Source organism: Chiloscyllium punctatum, chromosome 13, assembly GCF_047496795.1.
Source record: "Chiloscyllium punctatum isolate Juve2018m chromosome 13, sChiPun1.3, whole genome shotgun sequence".
Classification (NCBI taxonomy): Eukaryota; Metazoa; Chordata; class Chondrichthyes; order Orectolobiformes; family Hemiscylliidae; genus Chiloscyllium; species Chiloscyllium punctatum.
The window spans coordinates 87,634,418-87,650,722 of NC_092751.1; the positions used below are offsets into that span (position 1 = coordinate 87,634,418).

Here is a 16,305-nt window from a genome sequence, read left to right on the forward strand (position 1 = left end):
GCAGACACGGGGAGAATGTGCAAACTCCACACAGACAGTCGCCCAAGGCTGGGATCAAAACCCGGGTCCTGCCACTGTGAGGCTGCGGTGCTAAATCTCTAGTTGGCTCAGTTATTAATAATTTAATGTTTCTTGCCCTTATTTAACCCCTTTGTTACTTTCTACCATGAAATTTGCATAATCTGCTGAGAACGCAGACACAACCTATTTGTTCAACATCTCTGCTTTTTCTTCATTTCTAATTCCCTCCGTTCTCTAAGGGACCAATGCTCTCTTTAGCTCCCCACTTATTTTTTACATACTTGGTAAAAATGTATCTCTTAAAATTTGGCTTTAGGTTTCTTGGTGGTTCATATTCTATACTCACATTCTATTTCAAGGAATATTTTGGTAGCCCTTTGTTGGTTTCTAACAGCCAATTCTCAATGTTGCTGCTAGCTTTGAAATTTTACAAGACTCTTAATATAACATGATGACTATCTTCCCACAAAACCATAATCGGTACTTCCTCACAGTTCTCATTTTTCAATAGAACATATTTTAGTTAAACATTTTGATTTGTTTCGTTACATGTTCCCTCCATCTATTAACCATTATTCCCCCATTTGATAGAGGGTTGACAATGGTGACCCTAACCTCAGAACAGGTCAATGAGGAGTCACAAATCAAAGCCTTCTTGACCTGTCAACAGGCCTCACTGAGAATAAGTAGGAAAGGGACTGCAATTTGAAATTGCTTTTTGCCAAAAATACCAGGGTTTTGTCTTTCCTGAGCCCATTCCTGCCTCCAATCAGATAAAGAACCAATCCTGACCTGGTTTAGTTCAAAGCCCTTTCCACATCTCTGGCTATACTGATTGCAAACTGCTCTTGTGGAGTCCATCTCAACAAAACAGCTCCCTCTTTCCCCATTTCTGGCTTCGGGACTCAAATTCCCCTTCATCTCACATTACATTTAGTTCCATACAGTTATCTCCTTACCTTGCTTGAATTTATGCCACTTGGCTGGTGGTTCATGGGAACAACTTGTTAGTATTACCTCAGAGGTGCTGTATTCCAAACTGGACTGTAACCTCTCAAACTCTTGCAGTGAATCAAATTGCCTGGTTCTCCAAATGTAGTTGGTTCCTGAGTAGACCAAGATACCGAGATCCTCCCTTTCCCATTCCGCATGAGTCTTCCAGTGTGAGGTGGTGTATTTAGCCCCGACTCCAAGCCGCCACACAATCGTTGGAACTCATAATTACAGCTACAAAGAACAGTATGCATTCTCTCGATTGTAATGGTCCCTTTCACTATCACATTCCTTTCCACTACTCACCCACTTGAGCAAATTCCTATACCAATACAGTCAAGTGACTCATTGCTCGGTATTCCTTGTTTTTGTCCATGCAGGTAGCAAGTTGTCCATACCTGTTGGTCAAAGCCATGCTGCTTTGGGAATCCAGGATGTACAGATGGAGGAACCTCAGGCCAATGAGGACCAATTCCAATACCGAACAACCCAGATGGCCTCCTTCTTCAAAGATCACAATTTCCCCTCAGACGTGGTTGATGATGCTCTCCTCCACTTCCCGCTCCTCCGCCCTTGAGCCACGCCCCTCCAATCGTTACCAGGACAGAACCCCACTAGTCCTCACCTACCACCCCACCAACCTCCAGATACATCGGATCATCCTTCGTCATTTCTGCCACCTCCAAACGGACCCCACCACCAAGGATATATTTCCCTCCCCTCCCCTATCAGCATTCCGGAAAGACCACTCCCTCCGCGACTCCCTTGTCAGATCCACACCCCCACCAACCCAACCTCCACTCCCGGCACCTTACCCTGCAACCGCAAAAAATGCAAAACTTGCGCCCACACCTCCCCCCTCACTTCCCTTCAAGGCCCCAAGAGATCTTTCAATATCCATCAGAAATTCACCTGCACCTCCATACACATCATTTACTGCATCCGCTGCACCCGATGTGGCCTCCTATACATTGGGGAGACAGGCCGCCTACTTGCAGAACGTTTCAGAGAACACCTCTGAGACACCCACAATAACCAACCCAACCGCCCTGTAGCTAAACACTTTAACTCCCCCTCCCACTCCACCAAGGACATGCAGGTCCTTGGCCTCCTCCACTGCCAGACCATGGCAACACGACGCCTGGAGGAAGAGCGACTCATCTTCCGCCTAGGAACCCTCCAACCACTAGGGATGAACTCAGATTTCTCCAGCTTCCTCATTTCCCCTCCCCCGACCTTTTCTCAGTCCCAACCCTCAGACTCAGCACCGCCTTTTTGACCTGCAATCTTCTTCCCGACCTCTCCGCCCCCAACCCCCTCTCCAGCCTATCACCCTCACCTTAACCTCCTTCCACCTATCGCATTCCCAACGCCCCTCCCTCAAGTCCCTCCTCCCGACCTTTTATCTTAGCCTGCTTGGCACACCCTCCTCATTCCTGAAGAAGGGCTTATGCCCGAAACGTCGATTCTCCTTCTCCTTTGATGCTGCCTGACCTGCTGCGCTTTTCCAGCAACACATTTTTAACCCCACAGTGACCCACAGGCGTGAGGTATGTACTACATGTTAACTAGCTAAGACTATTGCCTTGAGATTCCTTATTTCAATTTGGATCATGACTCTCAAACGCTCCTGTCTTTGGCCAACCTGTCCAGGTAATACTCCTAGTTCCCAATATCTGCAGCTCAGACTCCAGCTTGAGGACTCCAAGCCAATGTTTCTCAACCTGCAGCCCTTCTTGTGGTTTTCACAGCAATGGCACAATACGGAAGGAAGCCATTTGGCCCATCTTGCCTGCACACAATTTCTGTCTAACTAACCATCCACTGGCCCTCTTGAATGCCTCAGTTGAACCTGCCTCCACTACATTTCCAGGCAGTGCATTCCAGACCCTAACTACTTGCTGTGTGACAATGTTTTTTTACCTCACATCATCCTTGCTTCATTTGCGCATCACTTTAAATCTACGTCCCCTTGTTTCTTTTTCCCTTTTGAGCAGGAACAGCTTCTCACCATCTACTCTTATCCGTTTGCCATTTTGACAATCTCTATCAAGTCTCCTTCTCAGCCTTCTTCTCTCCAAGGGTAACAGTCCCTCCTTTTCCAATCCATCCTCATCGCTGCAGTTTCTCAAACCTGGGACCACTCTTGTAAATCGCTTCTGCTCCCTCTCCAATACATTGACGTTTTTCCTATAATGTGGCACCCACAACTGTACTCAATACTCTAGCTGAGGTCTAACAAGAGTCTTGTATAGGTTCAACATCACCACCTTGCTCTATGCCTCTATTTATAACACTGGGAACACTGTGCGCTTTATTAATTGCCCTCTCTACGTATTCTGCCATCTATGGTGTTCTGTGGTTGTTTTCTGAGATTCAATGCTTTTTATAAACTCTCAATACTGAATGCTCTCGCATATCTATTTAACCCTCTTAACTATTTAGCTCGTTAATTAACTGGTTATTACTTTCATAAGTTACAGAACCCAATCTTAAAACAAAAAAGGCAAACAATGAAAAATAAACAAAAGGAAAATAAGCAATAGCTAGTACAAGTAAGACAAAGAGAATTTAATAATTAGCTGAGGAGATTAAATAATGGAGAAAAACAGGGAATGAGTTAAATAAACTGAAATGGAGGAGATTCAAAAGTGAAGGATGGGAAGAGATACAGAAGGCAAGAAGGGGAAAAAGACTAGCAAACAATTTGGTCATGATGCTTGTTTGAAGAGCTATCACAAGTATAATTGGATAAATGGCCTCCAGATGCATTGTAACAGCTGTGTGATTCCGTGGCCAGAAAGCAAGCCTGATGGAGGGAGAGGAGATGAGAGGGAGAGAGGTAGAGCGAGGCAGGGAAAAAGAGAGATGGAGGGGTGAGCGAAGAGAGAGGGAGATGAGGGGGGAGAGAGGGGAGAGGGAAAGGGGAAGAGAGAGGGAGGGAGGAGAGGGAGGGAGGAGAGGGAGAGAGGAGAGGGAGGGAGGAGAGGGAGGGAGACAGAAGGAGAGAAATAGGCAGAAATAAAACATTTCATTTTCACTGCTGGCATGTCTTTTTAAAGTTATGAAGTCAATTTTCTACTGATATCCTGGAATTAGTTACAAGTTGATGGGTTTTTGGTGAGGCAACAGCCAATCAATGGCCACAATCCAAGTGCAGGTCAAAGGAAGTCAGCACGGCCTTGAGCTCCTTTGTCAGTGGAATTGGCAAAATATGATGGATGCTTTCAAAATGCTCATTACATGTACAATTAGAGAAAACACGAGAAATATATTATTTCTTATGCAGCAAATTAACTACTGATGTATCCACTGGTGAAGGACATTCAAGGCAAATCAAAGCAAGCAACAGAATTAATTAAAAGTTTTGTTATTGATCATTAACAAAGGAACATAAACTAAATTGTACTTTTGCAGGTACCATCCACTAACTTCAAGGCTATAATCTAATCTCAAGGTTCAGATGGAAATTGTAAAATAAAAGATCTTTTAAACTTTGCTCTTGCATTTCATGCCATTGAATATCCTTGGGGATAACCCTTCTTCAGGATAGGGGAGGGGATAGGGAGAGCTACAGATAAGGGGCGTGGGGGGTGAAGGGTTATGGGTGGGGAGAGGGTCCAAAGGGATTGGAAAGGGAGTTGCCACAGTGAATCATACTGCACACTGGAGGAACAACACGTCACCTTCCGCCTGGGCGGCCTACAGCCCGGAAGATTCAACATTGATTTCTCCAATTTCAAATAACCTCCCCCCCCCATCCACCAACTCCCTTTCCAATCTCATCTCCTCGCTTCCATCCCCCTGACTGACCCTTCCCTCCAGCTACCAACCGGATTCATTCCTCCCATCGACTAACCAGGTCACACATACCACCTGTATTCACCTATCACTACCTCACTACTCCATCCCTCTCCCTACCCATTATCCTTCCCACTTCCCATCCCCCGCCTCCATCGCAAGTCCCCTATGGCCAGACTTGAAGAAGGGTTATAAATGTCGACTTCTCCACCTCCTGGTGGTGCCTGGCTTGCTGTGCTCTTTCAACCTCCTGCTGGTCTACTTTAGATTCCAACAGCTGCAGTATTTTTGTCTCTAACTGAATGTCCTTGGCAATAATTGTTTCTTGAAATCTTTCTCGCTGTTTTACATTCAGCGAATAACACATAGGCCATAGCCAAGGGAAGATAAAGCAGGAAGGAGAGACCCTTCTCACATTTTTGGAGGAGATGAAAAGCAAGTCGATTCTTCCACTTCCTAAGAACCGATGACTTGGCTCAGTGTTGGTTTCTTTGCCAAGATTTGCTGATTCAGGAACACTGCTGATTTTAGACAATGCTTAACAGGTTGAATAAGCCAACTCTATTCTAGTTCAAATTGAAATGAGAGATGTCCCAGGGTGGAACTGATTGCGGGGGGAGTTGGGAGGGGGTGGGGGGGGAGCAATATTCCCTCAGAACTCCTCAAGAATTCTGGTAGGACCAACATGCACTCAGAACAGGTTGTATTTAGCTTCAAGTGGGATGGTCTACAGCTCTCTCCCTTCCTGGACAATGGCCTTGAACTATATACTCAACTTGCTGGCTCAATATTAAACTGTCCTTCTGATCAGCCCCTTCAGGAGCAGGAAACCTGAGCCAGGTTTTTGACATGAGTTAACAGAAGTTAGTTATAGAATAGTCAGTCTATCCACAAATACTCCCATATACAGTAGAACGGCTTACTTCATAGATTCATAGACTCGCTACAGTGTGGAAGCAGGCCATTTGGCCCATCAAGTCTGCAGCAACCCTCCAAAGAGCATCTCTCCCAGACCCACCAGCCTACCTATCCCTATAACTCTGCATTCCCCATGACTAATCCAAATAGCCTGCACACCCCTGGACACTGTGGTGTAATTTAGCATGGTTGAAGAGTGTGGTGCTGGAAAAGCACGGCCAGTCAGGCAGCATCCGAGGTGTAGGAGAATCAATGTTTCAAGCCTGAGCTCTTCCTGATGAAGGGCTTTTGCTGGAAACATCGACTCTTCTGCTCCTCAGATGCTGCCTGACCTGCTGTGCTTTTCCAGCACCATACTCTCGACTCTGATCTCCAGCATCTACAGTGCTCAATTTCTCCCTATAAGTTAGCATGGCCAATCCATCTAGCCTGTACATCTTTGGACTGTGGGAGGAAATCCATGCAGTCATGGGGGAGAATGTGCAAACTCCACACAGACAGTCACCTGAGGCTGGAATCGAACCCAGGTCCCTGTCGCTGTGAGGCAGCAGTGCTAACCACTGAGCTGCCCAAAATTATTTATTTATTTAGCCAATTTAATGTCACAAAATTTCCCAACACTGATCCGCATTTGGAAAATTTGTTAGAAACAATGAGGCAAAAGGTTTGTTAGTGGCTCTATACACTTTCTTACTAGCAGAGGGGGAATTTAAATGCCAAACTGTTGGATGGAGCTAGCTGAAGATATTTTAGAGTCCCTACAGTGTGGAAACAGGCCCTTCAGCCCAACCATCCACACCAGCTCTTTGAAGAGTAACCTACCTAGACCCATTTCCCTCTGACTAACGCACCCAACACTATGGACAATTTAGCATGGCCAATTCACCTGACCTGCACATCTCTAGACAGTGGGAGGAAACCAGAGCACCCGGAGGAAACTTATGCAGACACAGGGAGAATGTGCAAACTCCACAGAGACAGTCACCCAAGGCTGGAATTGAACCTGGGACCCTGGTGCTGTGAGGCAGCAGTGCTAACCACTGAGCCACCGTGCCGCCCCAGTTCCTCAATGATGAAATTCCAGGATGCACAAGGTCCTAGAGAGTTGTACAGTTAGGGGAGATGAAAGGGATAGCTGGAAGGCAAGAGTAATTTCAACACAGGGATGAGAATTTTAAACTCAACGTGCTGATGTCAGAATGGGAGCCAATGTACAGGATGTGAGTGTAAGGGTGATAGTTGACAGCAGATTGAACGTGAACCACAGTAATCCCTGCCTGGTGATTCTGTTCAAGTCAACTGCCAAGGAATGGAATGCAACATATTAACCAAGATCTGACAGCTGACTCGGTGAGGAGTTAGTCAGCTGTACAAGTGGTGGAGCAAGAGATGATAGCATAAAGTTCTGGTTGGGACTCAAATACTTAGAAGCTTAGAATCATGGAGATGTGCAGCACAGAAACAGACACTTTGGTCCAACTCATCCATACCGACTAGATGTCACAAATTAATCTAGTCCCATTTGCTAGCATTTGGCCCATATCCCTCTAAACCCTTCCTAATCATATACCCATCGAGATTCCTTTTGAAATGTTATATTGACTGCAAGGACTTTAAAGAATATGCTATTAATCTGAATGAGAACAAAGAATTGAAGATGTATGTTCTGAATTAACTCAAATTACATCTGACTAAATAGAATGGACCTGGCACAAATACAATGAGAAGAAAACCAAGGGCAGTGCAGAACAGGATAATTTTGATTCTGAGCTCTCCTATTTCTAATTAACTCATAAACATCCATCCTTGGAAAGAAAGCAGATGCACTGCTAACTATACACTGATTATATATTGTGGATAAATGACATTTTCAAATAACTGCACTTGTGTGCTCAGATGATTCTGCCTGTCGTAAACTAGGCCATAAAAAAATGTAATAAATGGATTTAATCTTCATTCAACTAATACACTCTGCTTGCCTTGTTAGTGTCGCTTACACATGATACAGAAATCAGCTTTCCGCAGCTTCATACTGCTCTGAAAATTCACAAAATGCAATTGATGTGGTTACCACAGGGGAATGTAGAGAAAGGCAGATGGGGATTCATTCATGTAATACTGGTGGAAGTGGTGCCATAGTACTCACTGGGTCAGTAGTCCAGAGGCCCAGGTTAATGCTGCGTTGGGCAGGGGGGGGGGGGAGGCTCTGGCTTCAAATCCCACCGCAGCAACTGGTAGAATGTAAATTAAATGAACAATATCCAGGATTGAAAGTTACGCTCAGAAACCCAGATTGACAATACCAGTTACCATAAAAACCCGTCTGGTTTACTCTTCATTCCTTAATTTGAGCCATTCAGTTATGGCAAAGTCTCCAAAGAGTGGCTTGAAACACACTGAATTACACCTCACAGGCAACGCTCAGGCACAACCCTCACCATCCTTGGGTATGTCTTGTCTCATCAAAAGTCTCAAGACATTATGTTAAATACGAGCAAGGAAACTTCCTGCTGATTCCTCTGTATCAAAACCCTCTCAACTAAGAATCAGTGCTCCTCCATGTTGAGTACCAACTGGATGCAGCATTGAGGGCGGTTAGGGCACAGAATGTGCTCTGGCTGGGGGTCATCAATGTCCATCACCATCAATGGCTCAGCAGCAGCACTACTGATTCAAGCTGGTCAGATCCCAAAGGAAATAACTGCTAGACTGGGTGTGTGGCAGGAGATGAGGGAACCAACAAAAAGGGAAAAAACATACTAGATGACCAGCGGTGATCATAATGAATGGCAGAACAGTCTCAAAGGGATTGAATGTCCTGCTCCTGCCTCCATTTGCAAGGTTTCTATATCCTTGCATGTGATTCTGAACAGCATCATGAATGTGAACTTGACTCCTGTTCAGGTTGAGGTGGTCTTGGGACCTGCCTTCTCAGCCTTCCCCCTAAGAGTGGAAGGCAATGGTGCACTATCATGGATAAATAACTGCCAAGGAAACAGCTCAGAGTAAAGCATCAGCAGCCAAAGAGTTTGGAGCACTATCTACAAGATGTACTGAAGCAATTTACCAAAGATCCTTAAGACAGCCAACTTCCAACTCACAATCACTACCACCTAACAGGACAAAGGGCAGCAAATCGATAGGAGCACCACCACCCACAAGTTCCCCTCCAAGCCACTCACAACTCTGAGTTGGAAATATATCATTGTTCCTTCGGTGTCACTGGGACAAAATCCTAGAATTCCCTCCATACAGACATTGTGGGTTTACCCGTAGCACAGAGGGACTGCAGCGGATCAAGAAGCTAAAAATCACACAACACCAGGTTATAGTCCAATAGGTTTATTTGGAAGCACTAGCTTTCGGAGCGCTGCTCCTTCATCAGGTACCTGAAAGAACAGCGCTCTGAAAGCCAGTGCTCCTAAATAAGCCTGTTGGATATAACCTGGTGTTGTGAGATTTTTAGCTTTGTCCACCCCAGTCCAACACCAGCATTTCCACATCACAGATCAAGAAGGCAACTCACCACCACTTTCTCAAGGGCAACCAGGGAAATAAATACTGACCCAGCCAGCAACGCCCATGTCCCAAGAGTGAATTTTAAAAAGTACTTGGCTGAATTGTCAGCCTGAAAATTGAGCTGTACCTGTTGGTGTGGGAGATGACATAGTTGAAAGTATGGCATCTCATTATGTGGTGCTGTTTAAATGCTGGTTATTACCACTCACACAAAATCCCTTATGGTGTCTTAATATGTTGAAGTCTTAATATGTACAAATCTTAGTAATTTGGTGAATGATCAAGTGGATAATAATTCCATCCTACACCACTCAGTGAGACATAGCTTACATGGCTCATAAAAGCTGATTGTACGAAAGGTAAACTGACCTTTTTTGAATTGAAGTTGAAGGCAAACAAACAGCAAATTATATTGAGTCACTAAACTTGTGATGGGAGAACAGTGTGGATACTTACAGATGTACACACTTTGCAGGGTACCTTTTCCGGAGTACCAGTCAGAGCTAAAGGTGTATCAATCCCAAGGTTGTGCAATGTTTCCTGAAGACTTTTCCCATAATATTCTTCGGGCCTATGTTCTGAACTCAAGTAATGAAGCTGCTGCCTGTTGTGAGAAGTAATAGTTTCAATAAACTAAGTCAAAGATGTTCAATCTGTTTCGTAGGTGGTGAATTAAAACGCTTTTGGAATGCTAGAGAAGAAGGAGCAAATGAAACAAATATGATCAGATGTTCTGGTGGTGCACTGGTTAATGTACTTGACTCTGGGCCAAAAGCTCTGGACTGAGACAAATGATGCAGATGGGATTATAGGAGAGTCCAAGGTCAGTTGGAAAACTGAGCTAGCAAGAGACTTAAATGCAGAATTGAAAGAGGATTGCCAAGAGGAGATGAAGAAGGTTGAAACAGCTAATATTGTAGTGATACAGAGGAGGAAAGAGAAGTAGAGAACCACTAGTACTGGGAAATGAATCATGGAATCCTTACAGTGTGGAAAGAGGCCATTCCACCCATTGAGTCCACACTACCCCTCCAAACAGCATCACACCCAGACCCACCCCACTACCTTATCCCTGTAATCCTACACCTCCCATGGCTAACCCAGCTAGCCTGCACATCCCGGGACACTATGGGAAATTTAGCATGGCCAATCCACCTAAGCTGCACAGCTTAGAAACCGGAACACTGGGAAGAAACCCATGCAAACACAGGGAGATTGTGCAAACTTCACACAGGCATGGAATTGAACCTGGGTCCCTGGTGCTGTGAGGCAGCAGTGTTAACCACTGAGCCACCATGCTGCCCTGAACATACTGAAGTAAACAAAATCAGTTGGACCAATAGAATTAGAATTAGGTTGCATTGTCACATGTACTTAAGTACAGGGATACAGTGAAAAATTTACAATATCCCCCTTCCCGGTGCCAATTTAGCTACAAGTTACCTCGGTACAAAATCATATGTAAAAGTAGAAAAATAAAGAAATAAGTTAAAAGTTAAACATTACAGTTCTTGTCACTATTAAGCAATAGATAATAAGCATTCAACAATTTTACTGATTTCTCCTTCTCAGCCTAAACCTCAAGTAAAATTAGATTAGATTAGATTACTTACAGTGTGGAAACAGGCCCTTCGGCCCAACAAGTCCACACCGCCCCGCCGAAGCGCAACCCACCCATACCCCTACATCTACCCCTTACCTAACACTATGGGCAATTTAGCATGGCCAATTCACCTGACCTGCACATTTTTGGACTGTGGGAGGAAACCGGAGCACCCGGAGGAAACCCACGCAGACACGGGGAGAATGTGCAAACTCCACACAGTCAGTCGCCTGAGGCAGGAATTGAACCCGGGTCTCTGGCGCTGTGAGGCAGCAGTGCTAACCACTGTGCCACCGTGCCGCCCACATGGGAGAAGGAAGAAGAAGCTGGAAAAAGAGAGAAAGCGAGGAAGAAGGAGAGAGAAAAAAATAAATTTAGCCAGCTTTTCCCCTTAACTGCTAGATGAGCGCCTCCTGCTGGAGCATGTTGGGTCACTCTGAGCACTGTTACAACTGCTGCCCAATATCGTCCTGCACCTTCAGGAGAAAGGGGTGAAAGTCCATTGGGAAAGAAAATCCGATCTGCTCACGCTGCCACTGGGCCTGCTCAGTGTACAGTGCTGGCCTCCATTTGCAACTTTCTCATGAATAACCAGAGCAGGCGAATAGCCTGGTTGAGGATTTTCAAGGAAGATCTCCCTGCTGGAAATTCGGGAGTGTCTGAGAAATACAGAACAGGCCTTGTACCCATTTAGGCCTCCTCTCATTCAGTTATAGTGACTGGAGGAGGCTATTCAGCCTGTGCCAAGAAACTATGGTCCTATCCCTACTGGAAATTTCAGGTGCATGTTGAAGTATTTCCACTGCTCCTTCATAGTTGAAAGAGGTGCATTTAGAAGTGGCTAAAAATCCTCTTCTAACATTCCAGATTCATGGTTCAACATTAAGTGAAGAAAGATTGGCAACATTTAGTAAACACAACTGGGTTCAAATCTTTGAATGGGCCATTTTCTTGACTCTTGAGTGCCCCTACTTTGGTGTTTACTCAAAGGAGCACTGACTTCACATTAAAGGAAACTTGATCCAGTCTATAATATGGTAGGTTCTAAGGACAGAGGAAATGCAGCATCATTTCTGTTTCCATGACGTTGTGCAGAAGGCTAGTCTTTGACATTGCGTATTTGGTATAACACCAATTCAATTTTAGCAACATCCCCAGATGACCTTATAGAGGTCATGAGGGGCATAGGTGAAGGATAGGTGTCGTTTCTCTAGGGTGAGGGATTTCGAGACTCGGGGGCATATTTTTAAGGTGAGAGGAGAGAGATTTTATAAAGCTGTGGGGGCAATTGTTTTTACACAGAGAGTGGTTTGTGGAAATGAACTTCCAGAAGTGGTGGGTGAAGATATAGTTACAACATTTGAAAGACATCTAGATAAGTACATGTATAAGAAGTGTTTGGAGGGATATGGGCCAAGCTCAGGCAGGTGGGACTAGTTTAGTTTGAGATTTATGTTCGGCATGGACTGGCTACGGGGAAAGGTTGAAGAGGCCAGGGCTATGTTCCCTGGAGCATCGGAGACTGAGGGATGATCTTATAGAGGTTTATAAAATCATGAGGGAACTGGCCTCCGGCAAGAGAGCACAAGGGCGACCACATCTTCGCTTCAAAGAATGTCTGCAAGAGAGACATGAAGTGACTGAACACAAGTGTCAAGGGGTGGGAGGACATTGCAAATGATCACCCTTGCTGGAGGCTGGAATTACGCAGAGCTCTAAAAAGAGAAGAGAAGCTGAAGCCTGCTACTGAAGAAAAGCCCACCCACTGATCAAACAGCACCAAGACAAACTCGGAGGACTGTGCCTTCAAGTGCAGTCACTGCAGCCGAGACTGCCACTCCCGTGTGGACCTCTACAGACACAACAGACGCTGCTCTACCAATAAAGATTGAAGCAAGACTTCCCGGGCGCAGATCCATGGGCGCAGACTAACGGATGCCACCAGAGAGGGGCATGGATATGGTAAATAGGCAAGATCTTTTCCCCAGGGTGGGGGAGTCCAAAACTAGAGGGCATAGGTTTAAGTGAGAAGGGAAAGATATATAAGGGACCGAAGGGGTAACTTTTTCATACAGAGGGTGGTACCTGTATGGAGTGAGCTACCAGAGGAAGTGGTGGAAGCTGGTACAATTACAACATTTAAAAGGCATCTGGATGGGTATATGAGGTTTAGAGGGATATGGGCAAATATTGGCAAATGGGACTAGATTTATACAGGATATCTGTTCAGCATGGATGAGTTGGAGCAAAGGGTCAATTTCCGTGCTGTACGACTCCATAACTCAATAATTTGATTTGTGACCTGCTGGCAAACAGAATATCGATTTCTGAAATCTGGCCCTGTTTAAAGAAAGAACTTGCATTCATGATAGAGCTATTCATGATGACGCAATGCCCTTCAGCCAATAAAGTGCTTTTAAAATATTGGAATACGGGGTAACCTGGCAGTCATTTTGCACACACTAAGCTGCTGCAAACAGAGATTGTGGACCAGATGCTCATTTTTCCTTCTGTCCTGTTTGCTGTGGGATAAACAGTGGCCTGGAAACCAGGAGTACTCCCCTAATCACGGAACCATGCCACCTGATCGTTCATGCCTTGCCAAGTGTGTCGATGAGTCTTGGGTTGGGAACTGCACACAAATACTGCATTTTTGCCTTATCCTTCCATTCCAGAGCCACGCACAAGAACAAGTTTAAAAAAACTGGCAAACCTTGAGCTGATCTTGGCACCAATTGTTGATTGGAGATTGAGGCTGATCACGTGACCCTCTTCACTGACAGCTGTTTTGATAACACCGTTCTCCAAAGAATAAAGACCTTTACAGGTGGGCTGCCACTGAACTCCCAGAACCTTGAATTAAAAGCCAATATTTTTATCAAACATCTGCTTTAAACTAACGGCAAATCGAAGGACTTTTAATCTTCTGAAGTGAACAGTACTTACTGATAGCCTTATGAATTAAGACCATTGGGTGGGGGAAAAAGGTGATGGTGGTCAATTAAGAATGCAACAAGCAAAAGGAAAATGAACAGTCCATTCGGTCCCTTGAGACTGGTGCACCATTTAATAAGGGGCTGATCTGATCTCAGTTTCAAATCTGTGTTACTGCATGTCTCCCATGACCTTCAAAGGCTCAACACAGACGTGAAGATATCCAGTGATTTAGCCCCCCATAGATTAGATTCCCTACAGTGTGGAAACAGGCCCTTCGGCCCAACAAGTCCACACCGACCCTCCAAAGAGAAACCCACACAGACGCACTTTCCCCTGACTGATGTACCTAATACTATGGGCAATTTAGCATGGCCAATTCACCTGACCTGCACACCTTTGGACTGTGGGAGGAAACCCAGGCAGACACGGGGAGAATGTGCAAACTCCACACAGACAGTCGCCCAAGGCTGTAATTGAACCAGAGACGCTGGTGCTGTGAGGCAGCAGAACTAACCACTGAGCCACCATGCCGCCCTTAGCTCACGGCTGTAGAGAATCTCAAAGATAAATAACCCTCTGAGCAACAAAATTCCCTTTCATCTCAGTCTTCAGTAGGAGACCCCTATTTTGAACCTGTGTCCCCTGCCCCAGGCAATTTTTAAAAACTCATTCATGGTACTTGGGCACCGCTGGCTGGGCCAGCATTTATTGCCCGTCGCAAGTTGTCCCTTGAGAAGATGGTGGTGAGCTGCCATCTTGAACTGCTGCAGTCCATGTGCAGTGGCTCGACCCACAATGCTCTTAGGAAGGGAATTCCAGGACTTTGACCGTGACAGTGTGGGAATGGTGATATGTTACCAAGTCAGGACGGTAAGTGGCTCAGAGGGAAACCTGCAGCTGGTGGTGTTCCCATGTATCTGCTGCCCTTGTCCTTCCAGGTGGAAATGGTCGTGGGTTTGGAAGGAGTTGTCTGAACGCCTATGGTGAATTTCTGCAGTGCATCTTGTAGATGGTACACACTCCTGCCACTGACCCGCCCGAGGTAGTAGAAGTGGATGCTTGTGGATTTGGTGCCAATCAAGAGGGCTGCTCTGTTTTAAAGGAAATGACCTGATCGTATTAATTGCTAGACTATTAATCCATGAACTATCAATCCCAGAAAGCACATGGTGAAATGTGAACTGAACTTAAAAGAAAATCTGGAATTATGAGTCGACTGATAACCTTGAAATCACTGTCACTTGTCATCTGGTTCACTAATGTCTTTTCACGAAGGAAATCTATCATCCTTTCCTGGTCTGGCCTACATGTGACTCCAGACCCACAGCAATATGGTTGACTCTCAACTGCCCTCTGAATAGCCTAGAGAGACAATCACTTGTATCAATCTCCTCAGCATTTGCCCTGTCAATCCCCCTCAAAATCCTCTATATTTCATAACATCACCTCTCATTCTTCTAAGCTCCAATGAATATGGGCATAATTTGCTCATTTTATCCATTTGGAACATAACATTTCCTTCAGTGATCTTGACCATGAGAACTTTCACCAATTGTTAAAAAAAAACCCACTTGGCTCCTTCAGGGGAAGGAAATCTGTCATCCTTACCTGGTCCAGCCTACATGTGACTCCAGGAGAAAGTGAGGACTGCAGATGCTGGAGATCAGAGCTGAAAATGTTTTGCTGGAAAAGCGCAGCAGGTCAGGCAGCATCCAAGGAGCAGGAGAATCGACGATTCGGGCATGAGCCTTTCTTCAGAAAGAAGGGCTCATGCCCGAAACATCGATTCTCCTGCTCCTTGGATGCTGCCTGACCTGCTGCGCTTTTTCAGCAACACATTTTCAGCTCTACATGTGACTCCAGCCCACAGCACTGTGATTGATTCTTAACTGCCCTCTGAAACGGCCTGAGTAAGTCACTCAGTTCCATCCTATGAAAATACAGAGAAAAAGAAAATCTTCCTTAAAAAGCAACATTTTTATCCCAGGAATCAAATGAGTGAACCTTTACTGCCTCTCATCCAGTAAGTAAGCAAAACAAACCTGAATATGGTACTCTAAAGGTGATCTACAACTTTAGTAAAACTTCCCTACTTTTATACTTCCTACTTCTTCTATCAATGGCCAAAATTCCATTTGCTTTTCCTAATTATACAGGAAGTCCATTATAATGGGTGTGTTAGGGTCCAAACAGTGAGACAATGATGTAGTTGGGTGAGGTTATTAAGAAAATACCAACTCCTCTTCATTTTTAACAAGAAAAATTAAGATGTAAATAAAGATTTAACTCATTCAGGAAGAATGGGACCCTGTAGCTGAATTCGAAGTATATTGAATGGTGTTCTGATGGACCTCTGCACTTGCTGTTCAGAACCAAGGCTCACATTTAAAAGGATACGTGGCAGGCCATTCACCCAACAATGGGGAAACGGTGGAATTCTCTGCCACAGAAACTGGTTGACGTCAAAACATTGAATTTGTCAACAAGGAGTTAGATATAACTTTCAAGGATAA

The 16,305-nt window shown here is 45.0% G+C and overlaps 1 protein-coding gene across 2 annotated transcripts in view; it reads right to left on the reverse strand.

The window, feature by feature from the left end:
• Positions 1 to 16,305, reverse strand: part of LOC140484614 (microsomal triglyceride transfer protein-like) — a 102,396-nt gene that overhangs the window by 58,617 nt on the left and 27,474 nt on the right. For both annotated transcript variants that reach the window (XR_011962301.1, XM_072583129.1), the window contains exons 6-7: positions 13,569 to 13,708; positions 9,709 to 9,856 (exon numbers count right to left, since the gene is read on the reverse strand). Coding sequence is in view for 1 of the 2 variants with exons in the window: in XM_072583129.1 (XP_072439230.1) it covers positions 9,709 to 9,856; positions 13,569 to 13,708 (288 nt within the window). In the remaining variant the exon portion in view is untranslated. The remainder of the gene's footprint in view (positions 1 to 9,708; positions 9,857 to 13,568; positions 13,709 to 16,305) is intronic.